Source organism: Lissotriton vulgaris, chromosome 5 (genome assembly GCF_964263255.1).
Source record: "Lissotriton vulgaris chromosome 5, aLisVul1.2, whole genome shotgun sequence".
In the NCBI taxonomy this organism is placed as follows: Eukaryota; Metazoa; Chordata; class Amphibia; order Caudata; family Salamandridae; genus Lissotriton; species Lissotriton vulgaris.
In genome coordinates this window covers 1,063,712,010-1,063,729,429 of record NC_141693.1, presented here as the reverse complement: position 1 = coordinate 1,063,729,429, position 17,420 = coordinate 1,063,712,010, and the positions used below count along the sequence as shown (strand labels likewise).

Here is a 17,420-nt window from a genome sequence, read left to right as displayed (position 1 = left end):
GGAGGGGCGTGTGTGCGGTGCTGCTGGGGAAGGCATGCGGGGCTGCTGAGCAGGGACAAAGGAAGAACAAAAACGGAGGTTGGATGGGCAAAGGAAGAAAGAGGCGACACACGAACTGGAATAAATAAAACTAAAAAGGAGAAAATTGGGGATATAAAATAGAAAGGGGTGAAAGAGGGGGAGGCAGGAAAGTAAACGGAGAGCGGTGAGACAAAACGAAGACGACTTTCAGGAGGCGAGCGTGGGAAAGGAGAGGAGGGGAGAGCACGGCGGGCAGGGGAGGGGGCGGAGAGGGGAGAGGTGCGACACGGCAGGCAGGCAGGGGAGGAGAGTAGGAGGAGGAGGGGGAGTAGAGTAGGGGAGGCACGGCCTAGCGGCCGTGCAATCAAGAAGTGAGGGGGCGGCGCTGGGGGAGGCTGTGAGAGAGAGTAGGCAAGGCAGGCGGCTGGGGGCATGTGCACGCGCATTTAAGCTCAATGCGCATGCGCATTGAGCTTAAATTTCTCGTGCACTGCAAGGAATCGCCACGATTCCTTGCAAGTTGGATAAAGAGTGGATAAGCCCCCATAGACTCGCAAGCTCGATGCGCATGCGCATCGACAGGCGAGACCTAAAAACTAATTAGGTACAGAAAACACACTAAACAAACATTGAGAAATTAAACACAAGACTATGCCAGTTGAGACCAAGTTCAGCAACTGGATGAGATGATTGCTCTGTGGCACTGAGTCCATAGTGAAATCTAAAATTATTACAGAAAGGATCCATCAAAAACAGGGACTAGTATTCAAAATTATGAAATCCAAATAATCAAAGTAATGAAAGAGCTACCGGATATCACTGAAGGGAAGACCCCTTAAAAATAGGACTCATAATGCTGAACTGTGATGCAGACTTGATATCATCACCTGAACAGAACCCAACTAAGTTATTTTCATATACAGTCATACATAATGCTTTTAGTGATCAACCTAATGGGGCTGGCCTCAAAATAATGGCCTAAAGTTGAATCTGGCCGAACCTACTTATTTATGTAGTCACGTATGTATTAGCAAACTTAATATTGTGAGTCAACTTTACATTTGGAAACATGACAACATTCCAAAATGTGAAATGTTATGACGGATGATAAAACCTATACAGTAACAGACTACATGCACTTACTTGCAAAGACATAGATCCTGATTCTTTGCTTTTGTTGAGGAAACTTGAGATGGACAAGTTCAGGTCAATGCTGCTGTTATCTGTCGTGGAACCTGTTCCGGAATCTGTGTCATTTTCCTTTTGACTTTGAGTTTCTGACTGCAGTGAGATTTTACCCAATGTGGGGGAAGATATGATACCGTTTTCCTCTTGATTTTCAGGTTTTAATGGTGGTGTGATTTTATCCACGGCCTGGGCAGATTCCCCTTTCACAAGAGTCTCCTCAGAGTGGACGTTGATAGTAGGTACCACACTAGGCAGGTCCGTCATATCAGAGAGCTTATCCGAGGGAGATGTTACATCTTCAGGAACAATGACGGTTGTTGGCTTATGTGCATCTCCACCTTCTGCTAGATACTCAGCTTTAGACACTTCGAGTCCGGTTTGCCCTAGGGAGATCTCTGTGCTGGCAGGCTCAACAGTTTTAGAAGGAATCTCCACTGATTTTGTATCTGTAGTAAGATCCTCAGTATGAGGTGTAGTGTTCCCAAACGCTTGCACATCCTCATTAGGGCATACGTTTTGGTGTATCTCAAGAACTGTGGTAGGGTCATCCAATGTTTTTTGCTCAGGGATACCTGTTGAGTGGGCAGCCTCACCGTCTGGTTTTATGAGCTCAGGCTCAGTCGCAGTACCGTTCTTTCCATCTCCAGGGAGCACCTCCTCTTCCCTGACCAGAGTCTCAGTTACCTGCCAAGGTTCAGCATGTGACGTATCTTCCTCAGGGGTCTCATTTTCTTTCTTATTTTCAAGGGCTTCTACTGTTTTATCCACGCTATTCTGAATGTCTATACTCTCTTCTGCTTTTTCTTCTTGAATTTCGGATTTGCCTTCACAATTTTCTGTATTTGGCAGATCTGCTGTTCTGTTTGGCAGACTTCCTGTTTGTCCCTCACTTTCTCCAGTTTCCTGGGAAATTACGCCAGCAGGTATAATGGGAATGACCTCAACGTGAAGAGGTATTGCCTGATTTTCAGACGGAGTTTTTAGATTGTCAAGGTTTTTAATTTCGGAATTGTTTTCCATTTTTTCATCGGCTTTCGTTTCCTCATGTATTATGGGTGCAACACACACATTCTCCTTCCCCTCTGGATTTATATTGGTATTCATATCCTCGTTTATCAGAGGTGCAGTACAAATATCATTATTTTCGTGTGATTTTAAATTAGTTTCCATATTCTCCGTTATAACGGGTGTTATTATACACACATCTTTATTTTCTTCTGGTTTTGAATTTATTTTTAGGTTTTCGTTTGTAATAGATTCAGAACATACATACTTATTTTCTTCAGGCTTTACATCTGTTTTTGCACTGTCACTGATAGAAGGTGCAGCATGCACAGCGTTTTTTTCTTCTGGCCTATCAAAATGTTCTAACTGTGATCCCCGGTCTTTCTTTACCTGCAACTCTTTTTGTGGTACTTTCTCTTTGTTTTCATCCACAATGTTCATTATCACTGAGCCATTCTGAATTGCTACTGTGCCATTTAGCTCACAGGGTTCATTCTTTTTCTCAACTTTAATCTTCTTTGGTTGACTAGCAGTCATGTCATCATCAGAAGGCAGGTTTCTAAATGGTTCCACTGCACCTTTGCCCTCAATTTTCTCTGTAACAGATTCAAGAGTTGAAGCATTTTGGGACAGTTTATCTTCTTCGGAACTTGCAAGACTGAGATCTGAGGAAGCGCGCTTGTTTGCAGGAATTGGCTGCAGAAAAATATTGAAGAGGAACATGTTTTAAGAGACTAAATCAAGAACTAACATACAATTACATTTCACAGCTCACAAAAACATAAGAGACATATAATAATACCCACTTTACAGAGAAAATGATCGGTTACTTAATTGATGAATCAATGAATAGTGTGCTTGTAGAGGACACTGCCACTCCCAAAGGAGCAAGCCTGGTGCTAAGCGGCAGTAAGAATGACTTCATAACACTAAATTACTAGAAGGGGGTGTATATTACAGAATCAGAGACAGCAAAGAGACAGGTCTTAAGCTGTTTAAGATGTCTTCTGATACAATGAATCGCAAAATACTTGGAAGTTGCTTCCAGGCCTTTGAGCCCCGAAATGCAGAGGATTTACCTCCTCGAGTTTTGTGTCTGAAAGTAGGGGGCATCAAAGGATTGGCGTGTGAAGACATCAGAGTCAGTTTAATAGTGTAGTGGGTACATCTGGAAATTAGATATTTTGGCCCCAGTGCTCTATAGGCTCTGAACGTGAATAAGCAAATTTTGAAAAGGACCCTTTTTTGCAGTGGTAGCTAGTGTAGAGCTTTTAGTGCTGCAAAGGCCGGCGTAGATCGTCAAGGGAGCTTCAAAACAAGCCTGGGAGCAGAATGTTGTACCACTTGCAGGTTTTGAATAGTTTGCTTGGAGGTGTCTGAGTACAAACTATTACAATAGTCCAAACTGAACATTTTCAGAGCGAAGGCCACTGTCTTTTTTGCAGCTAGTGGGAGACACTCAAAAATGATTTTCAGTGATTTTATTAAACTAACCTTTTCGCTGCTGATGACGAGCTCAGCTCGTCATCAGCTACGGCGCTCGTATGCTGAAGACGAGCCGAGCTCGTCATGTAATGCAGTGTTTTGAAAATTGCCGCACACAGCGGGAAAAGCCGCCGCAGCGATGCGGTTAAAACACTTTCCCGCCACTGCAAGAGCTTGTGGGCGGAAAGACAGAAAGGCATCAACTTCTACTCCTAAGTTTTTTTACAACCTCAGCTGTGGCAGGTGGAGGGGGCATAGAATTGGACCACCATTAGCAGGGCCAAAGGAATTGGACTCACCAAGCAGCATAATCTTAGTTTTATCTGGGTTACAATTTAAGTGATTGGATTGCATGTATTTGTAGTGGATCAAAATGTCTCTCACTTGCTTGCCCGCATACAAATTAATCCAAGAGTAGGGCAGTTAACGTATAAAAACTCAAGATTTCTTTACTTTTGGAAGGAAACAACGAAAGTGTGAAAACCGAAGACTGCAGGAAGTATAGTTTAATTACTATAGTACATTGTAAATCTGACAATGTTTTTAACAGTAACATGTCAATGCAGTAAATAGGCAAACAATTTAAAATGCAGTAGCAAAATTACTTCTCTGCATGAAATACCTTCTTTAATGAATGCAAACAAAACATCTGCTTAAAAAAAAACATTTATTCCAATACATTCTTAAATTAAGAACTCATAATTAATGCATTTTTATTTTAGTGGACATATATTGCAAATGCTACTTACCAGTATGCATCTGTTCTTGGCATGTAGGGCTGCTGACATTCATATCTGTGCATAGATCGCCGCCTAGTGTTGGGTCCGGATGATTGCACATTGTTGTCCTGGAAGAGTCTTCAAAGTATCACGAGATAGGTGGCTCCTCCCCTGGACTACAGTGCGCATGGGCATCGCCTCCATCCCCAGATTGTTTTTAGCCATTGGCAGAGATGGAGTGAAGTATGTGAGTGATGACCATGCTATGAGCATATACATATATACATATGAATGAAATACTGCAGCTGCTACAGGCGCCGGGGAGGAGGGTGGGCGATATGAATGTCAGCAGCCCTACATGCCAAGAACAGATGCATACTGGTAAGTAGCATTTGCAGTTCGAGGCATGTGGGCTGCTGAATTCATATCTGTGCATTGAATACATAGCAGCCCCTCCATTAGCGGCGGCCGCCCGTGCCAGCTGCAGCAGTCTGAAAAAGTGTTTTGAGAACAGCCTGACCAACAGCTGCCTGCTGTTTGGAATGCACGTCTACACAGTAGTGTTTAGTGAAAGTATGTGTGGTAGACCATGTGGCTGCTCTACAGATATCTTCTAAGGGAATGTTACCTAGGAAAGCCATAGAGGCCCCCAACTTCCTGGTGGAGTGGGCCCTTGGTGGGATAGTGAGAGTGCGCTTAGCTTTAGCGTAACAGATCTGAATGCATTTCACTATCCACCTAGCGATCCCAGCTTTGGAGATAGCGTTTCCCTTGTGGTGTGTGGCAAAAGCAACAAAAAGCTGCTTGGTTTTGCGAAAATCTTTTGTCCTGTCTACATAGTACATCAAGGCTCTCTTAACATCAAGGGTGTGGAGCATCCGCTCCACCAGCGTCTCTGGGTTTTGGAAAAACACCGGCAACTCCATTGTCTGGTTTATGTGGAATTGAGATACCACCTTGGGTAGGAATTTAGGGTTAGTGCGTAGCACCACCCTGTTAGCATGTACTTGGAAGAAAGGTTCTTGGATGGTGAGCGCCTGCAGCTCGCTAACCCTCCGTAGCGATGTAATTGCTACTAAGAACGCAACCTTCCAAGTCAAAAACTGAAGCTCACAAGAGTGCAGTGGCTCGAAGGGAGGACCCATCAGCCTTGTAAGAACCACATTGAGGTTCCATTCTGGAGCTGGTGGGGTCCTTGGTGGAATGACTCTTTTGAGTCCTTCCAGAAAGGCCTTGATAGCAGGGACCTTAAAGAGTGATAGGTGTTGCCTATTCTGGAGGTATGCTGCCATAGCAGACAGGTGAATGCGGATGGAAGAGTACGCCAGATTGCATTGATACAGATGGAACAGGTAACAAATGAGGTTTTGAATGGAAGCATCCAGCGGGTCAATATCGTGGTTAACACAGTAGATGACAAACCTCTTCCATTTAGCCGCATAACAAGCTCTCGTAGTGGGCTTCCTTGCCTCCCGAATGATGTCCATGCAATCGGGAGGAAGATTGAGGTAGCCAAACTCTAGGACTTCAGGAGCCAGATCGCCAGGTTGAGCTGTTGCGGATCTGGGTGCTGAATGTCGCCATGGCTCTGCGTCAGAAGGCTGGGAGTGAGATGAAGCCTTTGATGCGGTACCACGGACAGTTCCAGAAACGTGGTGTACCATGGTTGGCGAGCCCACGTCGGAGCAACCAGGATGAGAGTCATCGAGTGCTGCCTGAGCTTGCGTGCCACCAGCGGTATCAGAGGTGCTGGGGGAAAAGCGTACGCAAATCTGCCTGACCAGTTCATCCACATCGCATTGCCCTGTGATTGCGGGTGTGGGAATCTGGCGGCGAAGCTTTGGCATTTTGCGTTCTCCTTTGTGGCGAACAGGTCTATCTCTGGATGACCCCACCTTTGGAAGTACGGTTGGAGTACTGATGGATGTATCTCCCACTCGTGCATCTGATGGCTGTGCCTGCTGAGCAGGTCCGCCATCTGGTTGTCTTTGCCCGGGAGATGCTCCGCCATGAGGAAGATGTTCCTCTGAATGGCCCACTTCCACATGCTCTGAGCCAGATGAGACAGCTGCGGAGAGTGTGTGCCTCCCTGCTTCTGAATGTAGTACATGGCCGTCATGTTGTCCGTCCGGATCAACACGACTTTGTTGCACAGATGTACTTTGAACGCCTTTAAGGCCATGAAGATTGCCATCAGTTCCAACACATTGATGTGCATCTTCCTTTGCTGTAGTGTCCAGAGTCCCTGCACTGTGTACTGGAGTACATGCGCTCCCCATCCCTGGAGAGAGGGGTCCGTTGTCAGGATAATCTGTGGCACAGGCTCTTGGAATGGTCGGCCCTTGCAAAGGTTTTGTGGATTCCACCAATGCAGAGAGTTGTATGCCCGACCGCTCACCAACACTAGGTCTGTCAGTTGCCCATGAGCCTGAGTCCACTGACGTGCTAGGCACTCCTGAAGCGGACGCATATGTAGTCTCGCGTGCGGGACAATGGAGATGCAGGAGGCCATCATGCCTATCAACTGCATGAACACCTTCGCTGGAAGCGAGTGCTGAGGTCTGAATCGTTGGATCAGCGTCTGGATACTGGCGATTCTCACTGAATTTGGCTGCGCAGTGGCTGCCAGAGTGTTGATTGTCGTGCCCAGATACTGTCGCACGTGGGCGGGCTGGAGATGGGACTTTGGGTAGTTCCGAGAGAATCCCAGATCGTGCAGGAGATGAATGGTGCGTGACACGTGGTCGACGCACTGCTGTTCCGTCTTTGCTTGAATGAGCCAGTCGTCCAAGTAGGGGTAGACGTGGACGTTCTGGCGACGGAGATGCGCTGCCACAGTCGCTAGGCACTTTGTAAATACCCTTGGCGCCGTGGTGACCCCGAACAACAGAACCCTGAACTGGTAATGCTGGTCTAGAATCGTGAATCTGAGATACTTCCTGTGGGAAGGATGCAGGGGGATATGAAAATAGGCATCTTTCAGATCCAGCGTAGCCAGGTAGTCCCCTTGCTGAAGCAGGGGAAGCACTTGCTGTAACGTGAGCATATGGAAGTGCTCCGAGAGGATGTACCAGTTTAGGGGCCTGAGGTCCAGGATGGGCCTGAGGGATCCGTCCTTTTTGGGGATCAGAAAATACAGGGAGTAAACCCCTGTTCCCCGCTCTTGCAATGGAACGAGCTCTATCGCCCCTTTTTGCAGCATGACTAGAACTTCTTGCTGCAACAAGGTCAAGTGCTCGCCGGACATAGGACGGCTCCTTGGGGGTATGTTTGGTGGAATGGAAGTAAGTTCCAGACAGTACCCGTACTGGATAAGAGACTTGACCCACCTGTCCGTGGTGATGGATTTCCACGCTGGCAGGAACTGCTGGAGTCTCCCCCCGACCGGTGTTGTATGGTCGGGGGGCAGTGACAAGGCGTCACTGCTTGTTGGCGGTGGCGGACCTGGAGCTGTTGTTTCCACGTCCCCTGCCCTTGACGTTATTGCCTCTGTAACCACCTCTACCCTTGTTGTTGTACGAGGTTTGGGTGTTACTTTTGTAATACTGTGTGGACTGCGATGCCTGACCCCTTGAGGTGCCTCTGGAAGTGGAGCGGCGAAAGGAACCACTCCGAAACTGCTGACTTTGTAGGGCCCCCATAGACTTGGCAGTTTCCGTATCTTTTTTCATTTTCTCCAGTGTCGCATCCACCTCAGGGCCAAACAGGTGGTCAGGATTAACTGTTTGGTTCAGTATTGTAGTTTGGATGTCGGGTTTGAACCCTGAAATTCTAAGCCAGGCATGCCGTCTAAGCAACACACTGGTATTGATCGCCCTGGAGGCTGTTTCTGCCACATCCAGTGCACATTTTATGGATGCATTTGTAATGAGCTTTCCTTCCTGAATCAGCATTTCTCCTGCCTCCTTGTACTGGTCAGGTAAGTGTTGCAGTATTGCTTCTAAGGTGTCATAATGAGCCCTATCATAGCGTGCAAGTAGGGCTTGTGTGTTAGATATTCTCCAGATATTAGCTGCCTGTGCAGCAATTCGCTTGCCCGAGGCCTCAAAGATCTTGGACTCTTTGTCTGGGGGAGGAGCGTCACCAGTAGTTTGCGAGTTCGCCCTCTTCCGAGCGTTGGAAACAACCAATGAATCCAATGGCAAGTGTCCCTTGACATATGTTGGATCCGAGGACGCTGCCTTATATTTCCTGTCGATGCGAGGGTTGACCACACGCACCCGGGTGGGCTCCTTGAAGACCTCCGTTGCATGTTTAAGCACCCCTTTAAGCATCGGCAGCGTTTTGACTGACTTTTCAGCTACTGAGAAAGTGTCAAATAAGAAGTCCACATCCACGGGGTCAGAGTGCAGCTCGACGTCGTGGTTAGCCGCAGCTCTCTCGATCAGAGCGTTAAAGGCCGCCGAGTCCTCCGTCTGGGACGTTTTGGCCGCAAAAAGTTGCGCGTCCTGGCACGACTGCAGGTCCTCTGGGTCGCCTCCGGCGGACCAAGGTTCGTGCTCCTCCTCCGGATCCGAGTACGCCGGATAGTTGTACTCGGCGTCTTCCTCGTCCGCATCGCCTGCGGCGGAATGCGTTGGCGAGTGTCCTAGGGGTTGTTGGGACACAGGTTCCACCAGAGCCGAAGAGTCCGCAGAGTCCCTTTTGTTTTTGAGAGGGATCTTAAAATGTTCCAACGCCGGCTCCGTAGTGATCTTCCTCTTGAGGAGAGACAGTTTCCCGGTGTTGGCGTCGATGATTACCTCACGACGTTCCTCATCAGCAAGCGGCTGGAGCCGAAGCTTCGACACCACCAAGGCAGCTTTCAGTGTCAATACCTCCTTCGAGGGTCCGCCCTGTTTCGGCGCGAAGGCCTTCGGCGCCGACTTGGGTGGTAGGGTAAAACGGATAGGCGTTTGCTCCTTCGCAGGCTTGGGCGTGAGCTTAGGCGTTACAGTGTCCTGAGCGGGAACCACACTGTCCTTTCGTATCCGCTGCAGGGATTCCGCTACCTTCTTCGTCAAGGCCGGAGAGGGCTTGACCGGCTCGAGCGACCTCTCTGCGTCGAGAGCCTGATCGCCTGCAGGCACTTTCTTCGGGGCCGACGCCCCATGCCTATGCGCGTCGTCGCCCTGACGCTTCTTCGGAGCCGTCTTCGGGTCCACGACCCCTTTCGGAGCCGACGCAGCCGCGTCGGACGACTTCGCCTTCGGCGCCGACCCCGAGGGTTTCGGGTCGGCCATCTTGGCGTGGCTCTTCAAGTCGGCCATCTTGAATTTTTTGGAAGTTGACGCCTCCAGAACCTTCTGCACCAGCGTAACTTTCACTTTCGGTTTCGCATCCGAGGGTGCGTGACCAGACGGCTTCACTTTCGTTTTCTTCAACGTTAGTGGCTTCTCATAAATGTCCGTGACCGGGTCCGGAGGCGGGGACGTAGGACTCATAATTAGATCTTGGGTAAGGCCCGAAGGCGATCCCTCGACCTGGGCCGTATGAAGGGGAAGAACCCCTGAGTCTGGTTGGGGATGCTCCTCCTCCGAGCTATCCCCCACAGTGGCAAAAGCCCGATCGTCGTCCCCTACCTCGTCGGCGACTTCGTCAACGTTCTCCACACCCGCGTCGTAGGTCTCCCCCTCAGACGCGGGACTAGAGTCCGAACCTTGCACGTCGTCTTCGCCTTCAACAGATTCTTGGAATATGTCGTCTGGTGGGGGCGCCGCAGTAGCCGATAACTTAGCCTGGAGCCTATTGGCCCGACGAATCTTCAGAGTCTTCTTGCACCGGAATTTCGAACACGCCATGCAGCTGTCTTCGTCGTGGTCCGGTGACAAGCATGCAACAGGGTGCACGTCGAGGTGTGAATATTTGGAGTTACACACCGGGCACTTCTTAAACGGTGTTCGCTCCATAGCAGAAGTGTAGTGTAGGCCCGTCCGCGCCGAAAGCACGTGGAAGGGCAGCAAGAGATCGGAGCTGAGAGTCAGACAAGAAACCCGTACGCAACTATACCGACGCTCAGCCTAAAGACCTTTTGGTCTCGAGTAGAAGTAGAACAACTATCGGTTCCGACAGAGGGAACCGAAACACATCCGAACCCAATGGCGGAAAAAAACAATCTGGGGATGGAGGCGATGCCCATGCGCACTGTAGTCCAGGGGAGGAGCCACCTATCTCGTGATACTTCGAAGACTCTTCCAGGACAACAATGTGCAATCATCCGGACCCAACACTAGGCGGCGATCTATGCACAGATATGAATTCAGCAGCCCACATGCCTCGAACGTCAAAGTAGATTCCCTGTTCCTGCTTTTTCCCTTCTTTACAAGTATGGACACTAATGAGGAAACAAAAGGCCTGATATAGGTCTGGGCAGACGGGTTACTCAGTGACAGATATCCTGTCCGCCGAAATATAAATCCCATAGGATATAATGGGATTTATACTTCGGAGGACGGGATATCCGTCACCGTTGTGACAGAGCAACCCATCAGCCAAGATCTAAATAAGGCCCAAAGTTCTATTTGAAGTGAAAACAACACTTTACATGTTTTAGGCCGATTCACAAAAAAAGTAGTACACAGGGTCCCAAGTACAATTTTCTGGAATTGACAAATGATCCCAGTATTAAGCCAGATCAGTTATCTGGGCGTGAGTGTTTGATTTGCTCAAACGCTCCGTCCATCATCCCCTTTGATATCGCTTTGTTCGCCCTAAGTTGGCAGGGTATGCCCAGACGCGGGTCCCTTGCTCACTCTACCAGTGGATTCAAGATAGCCTGGCTGATGAGGATTATGAATCCAAAACCGGTCCCAGGATGCTTGTTTCCGGTGCAGGGAAGATATGGCTTGGCAGTTCGGGCTGGACTGTTTCCATGAGGCACAGGGTCAGACTGATTTGCATATGGCCATGTCTGAACTGGGGTGGTGGAGTGAGCTAAAGTTGGTGATGATTTAACCCAGATCAGTTGACTGGGGGTGAGTGTTTGATTTGCTCAAACGCTCCGTCCATCATCCCCTTTGGTATCACCCAGTATTAAGCCTGGCAGAATGTGCCAGTCACAGTACTGTAGGTGTAACTATTGAGAAAAGCATTTGACAGCTGCGAAATTGACAAGGCATAAGTGCCACTCGTGCACAACTCTGCATTGGGTGAACAAAATTTTTTCTCCATAGGGAAAACATTTCTTTCTTGGAGCGAAACCCCTCCCATTGAGCCCTCATCAAATTTGAAGCTTATCCATTTACCATTCATGCCGGAAAGGGAATTACTTCCGTCCTCTATTGGAGTAAATTCCAACCATTTACAGGTTTAGAAGGATTCGAATTCGAGTTTGTGAATGTCAAACTCACAAATTTGTGGGTGTCCTCAAACTTTCAAGGCAAACCGCGCCTTAATCTACACACATCCATCTCATAGGAGTTACTACTGCATATTTCTTCTCAGTGAAATAATCAGTACAGAAGCAATTTATGCCTTTCAGGAAACCCTTTTTGAATTCAAGGCAAGCGTACATGGTGCCATTTACGAATGTACAACTGGGTTTAAGGACATAAATGTGTTTATGAATCCGGCACTCAGTGTTTTGTCAGAGCTAAAAAATACAGTGCATCCTGTTTAACCAAAACTGAATTGCTTCACAAAATGACATGCTTTTAGATAACTTAAATATATTTACAAACCAAAGAGTTTTCGGTATCTTCCTCTTCTTCCTCATCTTTAGAATCCTCAACTTCCATCAATACTTCTGCCTTGGCTTCTGCAATCAGCTCTCTCACCGGTTTATTTGAATGAACAGATGTAACAAATGGATGCTGTGTGTATAAAAACACAAAAACTTGCAAGTTATAAAAATCAACACATGCTCCAATTCCAGCCAGTGTTGACACTTCATCTGTGGAAGATTAGAATATTCTAGACTCAACAAAATAAGAATAATAAAAAAGGGTAAGGCGCAGCGATTTACATACACATGATGTTCAAGATTGAAATGCTCTCCCACTGGGTCATTAAGTGTATTTCAGATACAAAGAAATCCTAAAAAGATAGGAGACCTATTTATTCAAGTAGCATGTTGTTACAGGCCTTCGCCTCCGGTTTAGTGTGTTTAACAACAGGTATAGCGCTCTGCAGTGGGTTATGGTAAATTCATAATCAATGGAAGAGTAGAAACATTCAGGCGGAGTGGGTGTTATGTTTAAGGATGAAGACAGGAGCAAAGGAAGTTAGGAAGAGGGGTTAGGTAAGGGGAATAGGAAGAGTTGGTGTTTTGGGATGAGTTATGCAGAGGAAGAGAGCAGTGGGGATCAAAAGGAAAAGGGGAATAAGCGGAATAAGGAAAGAGGGTTAAGGGTGAAGATACAATTTAAACAGTGAGAATTTATTTTTTTTGCAGAATTTAACAAGGTCTTCAAGACATCCAAGGTGTTTGGTAAAAACATTTAAAGATGGAGATGCACCAGAGAAGGACTGCATTCAGACTGACTGTCACAAGGAGGCTGGTTTTCTTTTCCCTATTTATTTAATGCATTCATGTTTTCCTAAAACGTAAAGTGACACCTGCTGAGTGGTAAGAGATCCGTAATTAAACTAAGCCTTTCTTTCTTCCTCAATAACCCCCTTTCATTTTCATATCGGTCTTGCTTATTTGGATAGATAGACAGATAGATAGATAGATAGATATAGATAGCCAACAAAGGAAGCAGGAAAGTCTGGGTAGTTCCCAAGGTTAGGTGGAGAGCAGCTTCTTTATATGGAGCACCCTACATCACCACCGACATTGAATCGGTGGAGAAGTTGGCTCACTGGTTAGAGCAGGGAGACCCTGAAGCAGAGGTCAGACCCAGGACCAGGGTTCAATTCCCGACGCGGCAGGGTCTTGAGCTCAAATGTCCATGGACTTGATAATTCTCGCTTCAGTGCCTGACCTAATCATGGGTTCACACTCTGCAACTCTGGGCATTAAGCTTGCTTAATCTCCACAACGGCCCCCCCCGCAGCGGGATGCCTGGCTTTCACCTTGGGGATGCCCTGTAGGGGCTATCTCACAGGGAAAAGCCAGGACGGGTTCCCAAGGCAAGTGCGGAGATACCCCTTTGGGGGTCGATTCAGGCGCTATATAAGAAACATAATAATAATAATAATAATAATCTGCTCATCTCAAGACCTCAAGTGTCTGTTTTTCTGGCAGAGATTTTAAGCATAGGATTAGCACAGTGTCATGCCATGCAGTAATATTAATTCTGCAGTCAATATTTTGCCAGGACAACACTGAAAACCTCAATGATGTTGTAGAACACCCTAAATTCTGACTGATAGTAAAAAGAGGGGCTCATGCACAAAAATAAGTATTTTTCTCCACTAAGCACCGAGATAACCAGTGGGTGGTATCCTGTACAGGTCCGTGCCAGAGCCTCAAACTCTCAGATACTAGTCGAGCATATGTGGGATAAAACATTGGTTGAAGTTGTTACAGAGAGTGTTTTACCCAGTACTAAGGCCTTCAGGAGCATAAGTTTCTGGGGGTCACATTGGTGCATCCTTTTCAGTTCTGGATGCCAACAAAAGCACCTAGCATCCTGCTCTAGAGGCCCCATCTTTATCACCGTATCAGGATCTGAAGCTCCAGTTTTCAAAGAAGCAATAAAACATTCAAAACAGGACCTGAGACTCATATTAAGCTTTTAACTTTCTGTCTTATTAGCTCAGCAACCCAACATATATGCAAAATCATTACAACAAATGAGAGGCACTACAAATCCTGTTAGTCCAAGCAAAAAGTTCCAAAGGTTGACCAGTCAGCTAAGTCAAGTACAACATAAGAACATGTCCAAGGAAAAGCATTTCCTCTTTCTTCGCTGCTCAGCAGCCAGATAGGTTTTTTGGTAATAGTATTTTGTGTTTACAGCTCGTCTTTGGGGCAACTTTTATTTTCTCTTTAGGTTCTTACTGTGCCGTGCAAACGTTGTTTAGATTTCCTCTGACATGCTTTGGCTGTGCAACTACCGGGCAGGTTTCCTCCAACACTGGCTTTCTTATTCACAGACACAGCAGCAATTCGTAACACCACATGCTGTTCTTTTACTCAAGCTCAGTGCGCATGGTTAGGGCCTCAATGCGGCTTTTTGACTTGTACGCGCTGCCTCCCTGGGTCAGATGTACAGTGGCGAGGAAACACAATGTGATGTTACCGCCCTCCACCCTAGGGACGCTGCAAGGGTGGAGAGGCTCGTGTCTCTTTGATCTCCATTGTCTGCGGGAGAGAACAGTGGCGCAAGTGCCAATCCCTGGGGGTCTCTGATTGATTTCAATCAATTTCACACCAAGTGTCAGGTGTTTTTTCAGCATAGCAGTTCACTGTTAGACTACAAACTACTGCGTTGGGTCCTTTTGTTATTATTGAAACTTACGAGACTTGCACATCACTATTAGGTGTTGAGATTCCTGATAGGCCCCGGACACCTATTTCTTACCCACTGAATCCACTTGGGTGTATACAGGCATTACTCACTTTTGCCAGAATAAACATACATTACACTCCTGATCATCAATGGCAGGAGCCAGGAGTGAGGAGAGTTTGAATGGGGTGGTTGAGGGACAAATTCCCTTTCCTCTGGATTAAGACCCTTCAGAGGGCTATGTCCCTGGCCTTAGAGCCCTTGGCAGGCAATTTTTGCTGGTGGCTTAGCATAGCATGAACCGCCCCCTCTTGGGGAAGACCTGGGTGCCCGGAGACCACTCATATCTCAAGAGACACCAAAAGCCCTTCAAGAGGGCAAGGGCCAAACACTCGTACTTCTTCTCCCTCTGATGTCTTTCAGAGCCTCAGACTCGGGTTCTTAAAATGCAAGGCCAACGCCCCAGTGGATACTTACGATACTAAAAAGCCTGCGTTTACCCCAGTAGAGAACAAAGGGCTACGTCACTGGGAGGACTATGATGACTGGGAAAGAGTATGGCGACCCTGATCTAATACCAAGACAAAGCTCAGTAGACCAACGAGATCAGAGGGAGGTCCAACACATCCCAGGTTGGAGAGGTACCCTAGAAGGAGTGTAGAGGGGGGCTAAAGCATGCGGGACCCGGGTTCTATGGAGTCAACTCCAGCAGCTTAAGTGGCCCAGTATGTGGGTACCTGCATTAGAAAGACTACAGACAAAGAGATAAGAAGCTACCTTTGAGCAGAATGTCCACACAAATGCCTAGATGGGAAGGTCGCACTGACACCAGAAGTTAATAGCAAAGTGACCAAAAGGTTTACAAAAGATCCTTATAAATTTATGGATCGTTCCAGGAAAGCCCGCCAGGGTGCGTTGCTAGACACACATGACATGGCAGAAGAGGCAAAATATATTGGCAGGATTATCTCTCTGGAAGTTCTATGAGGCCAGGCATAGAGAGCACTAGGTTTCCTCTGGTAAGCTAGCTGTGTGCGCTGTACTGAGAGGAGACGTTTCCTTCTTACTAAGATTGGCCTTAAGCTTAGGAAGCTGGCTACTTCAGAGGCAGGCCCAGTTGTGGATGGAGGCCTTTTTGGGGACCCGTTCATAGCGTAACTGGGCAAAGTTGTTAGGATCTTTTCATCGGTGGAAAAAGCCCAGCAATCCATGATGAAAGTGTTCAGTAAAAGAGTTTTTGGAGGGGTCGACAGAGGCAGGGGACACTCTTCTGGCATCACTGTTCCCATGCCTCCTGGAGGAGGCAGGGTAACCATCAACGCCAAATCATTACTAAGATCAGAGATGGTATAGGGTTTTTTTCATGACCCATGCTCATGGAAGAGGTGGCAGAGGAGGGTTCTGTTGAGTGGCAAAGGTCCCCGGTGGTGTTTCAGGTAAGAATCCATTCTTTCCAACCAAAGGTAGAGATTTGTTTGGCTTGATTCCTTCACTTTTGGGAGGAGATAACAAGGGATGATTGGGTAATGAAATCTGTCTTGGGGTTAGACTACACCCCCCCCATACAAGCCAGAAGACCAAACCTGACATTATGGACTGTTGCAGACAGGCTCCTGATCTCCAAGGAGACAAACTTTCTCTAGACAAAGGGGTAATTCTTCCTACAGACCTACATCTCAAGGGTTTCCTCAGCAATTTGCTTCTTGTCAAGAAAAAGAACAAGAGTCTTTGCCAAGTGCAAAATCTGAGAGAATTCAATCAGTGACCGGTGTATCTCCACCTCAAGATGGAGGGTCTCCATCTTTTGAAAGATATTCTCTTGCCGGGCAACTGGATGGTGAGGCTACACTTCAAGGATGCCTACTACACAATCCCAATCGTTCCTCCTCCCCACCTATTTCTGCAGTTTGCATGGAAAGACCGGGTGTATGAGTTTTCTACACTCCCGTTCAGTCTCTCTTCAGCACGTTGGTGCTTCACCAATGTCATGTGGTGAGTGGTAAAACCTTTACGCTCAAAAGGGATCAGGAAGATTATACACCTGGACGATATTCTTTTGTTGCATGAGGACTCACCAGCGCTCCTTCAGAATCTTGCCTTAACTCAGTCACTCTTATAGACTCTGGGTTTCTTTATCAATGAGCAGAAATTAGAGTTTACTCCCTATCAATAGATGCACATCCTGGGTTTTATCATAGACTTTGTCCACTAAGCTCGGAAACATTCCCAGAAGAACCTGCCTCTAATAAGGAAGGAGTTCTTAGGAGGGCATACCCCGGTGTATCTGGGCAGGACTTTCAGGCTCTTGGCATTTTTCATCCAAGGGATCGTCCCAGGATCCCTTCTCTATAGAGCCCTTCAGAGATTTAAGGAAACTCATCTGAGAAATGCCTTGGTCAGGTTGTCCTTAGAAGACAAGGAAGAGATGTAATGGTGACTAGTCCACAGGATGGCCTGAAACAAAAGACCATCTTCGGTTTGGTTGCAGATGTGGGTAGTGAGTCCAACGCTAGTCGATCGGGCTGGTGGGGCTTGTTGCGAGGATATCATCACCAGAGGCTCGTGGTCAGAGCAGGAAAGAGTTGCATATCAACCTGTTGGACTTGTTTGCGTCTCAACTTGACCACCA

General features: G+C 47.3%; 1 protein-coding gene across 2 annotated transcripts in view; it reads right to left on the bottom strand.

The window, feature by feature from the left end:
• Positions 1 to 17,420, bottom strand: part of SLK (STE20 like kinase) — a 377,115-nt gene that overhangs the window by 189,333 nt on the left and 170,362 nt on the right. For both annotated transcript variants that reach the window (XM_086922732.1, XM_086922733.1), the window contains exons 8-9: positions 12,077 to 12,208; positions 1,165 to 2,910 (exon numbers count right to left, since the gene is read on the bottom strand). In XM_086922732.1, the coding sequence (XP_086778858.1) occupies positions 1,165 to 2,910; positions 12,077 to 12,208 (1,878 nt within the window). The remainder of the gene's footprint in view (positions 1 to 1,164; positions 2,911 to 12,076; positions 12,209 to 17,420) is intronic.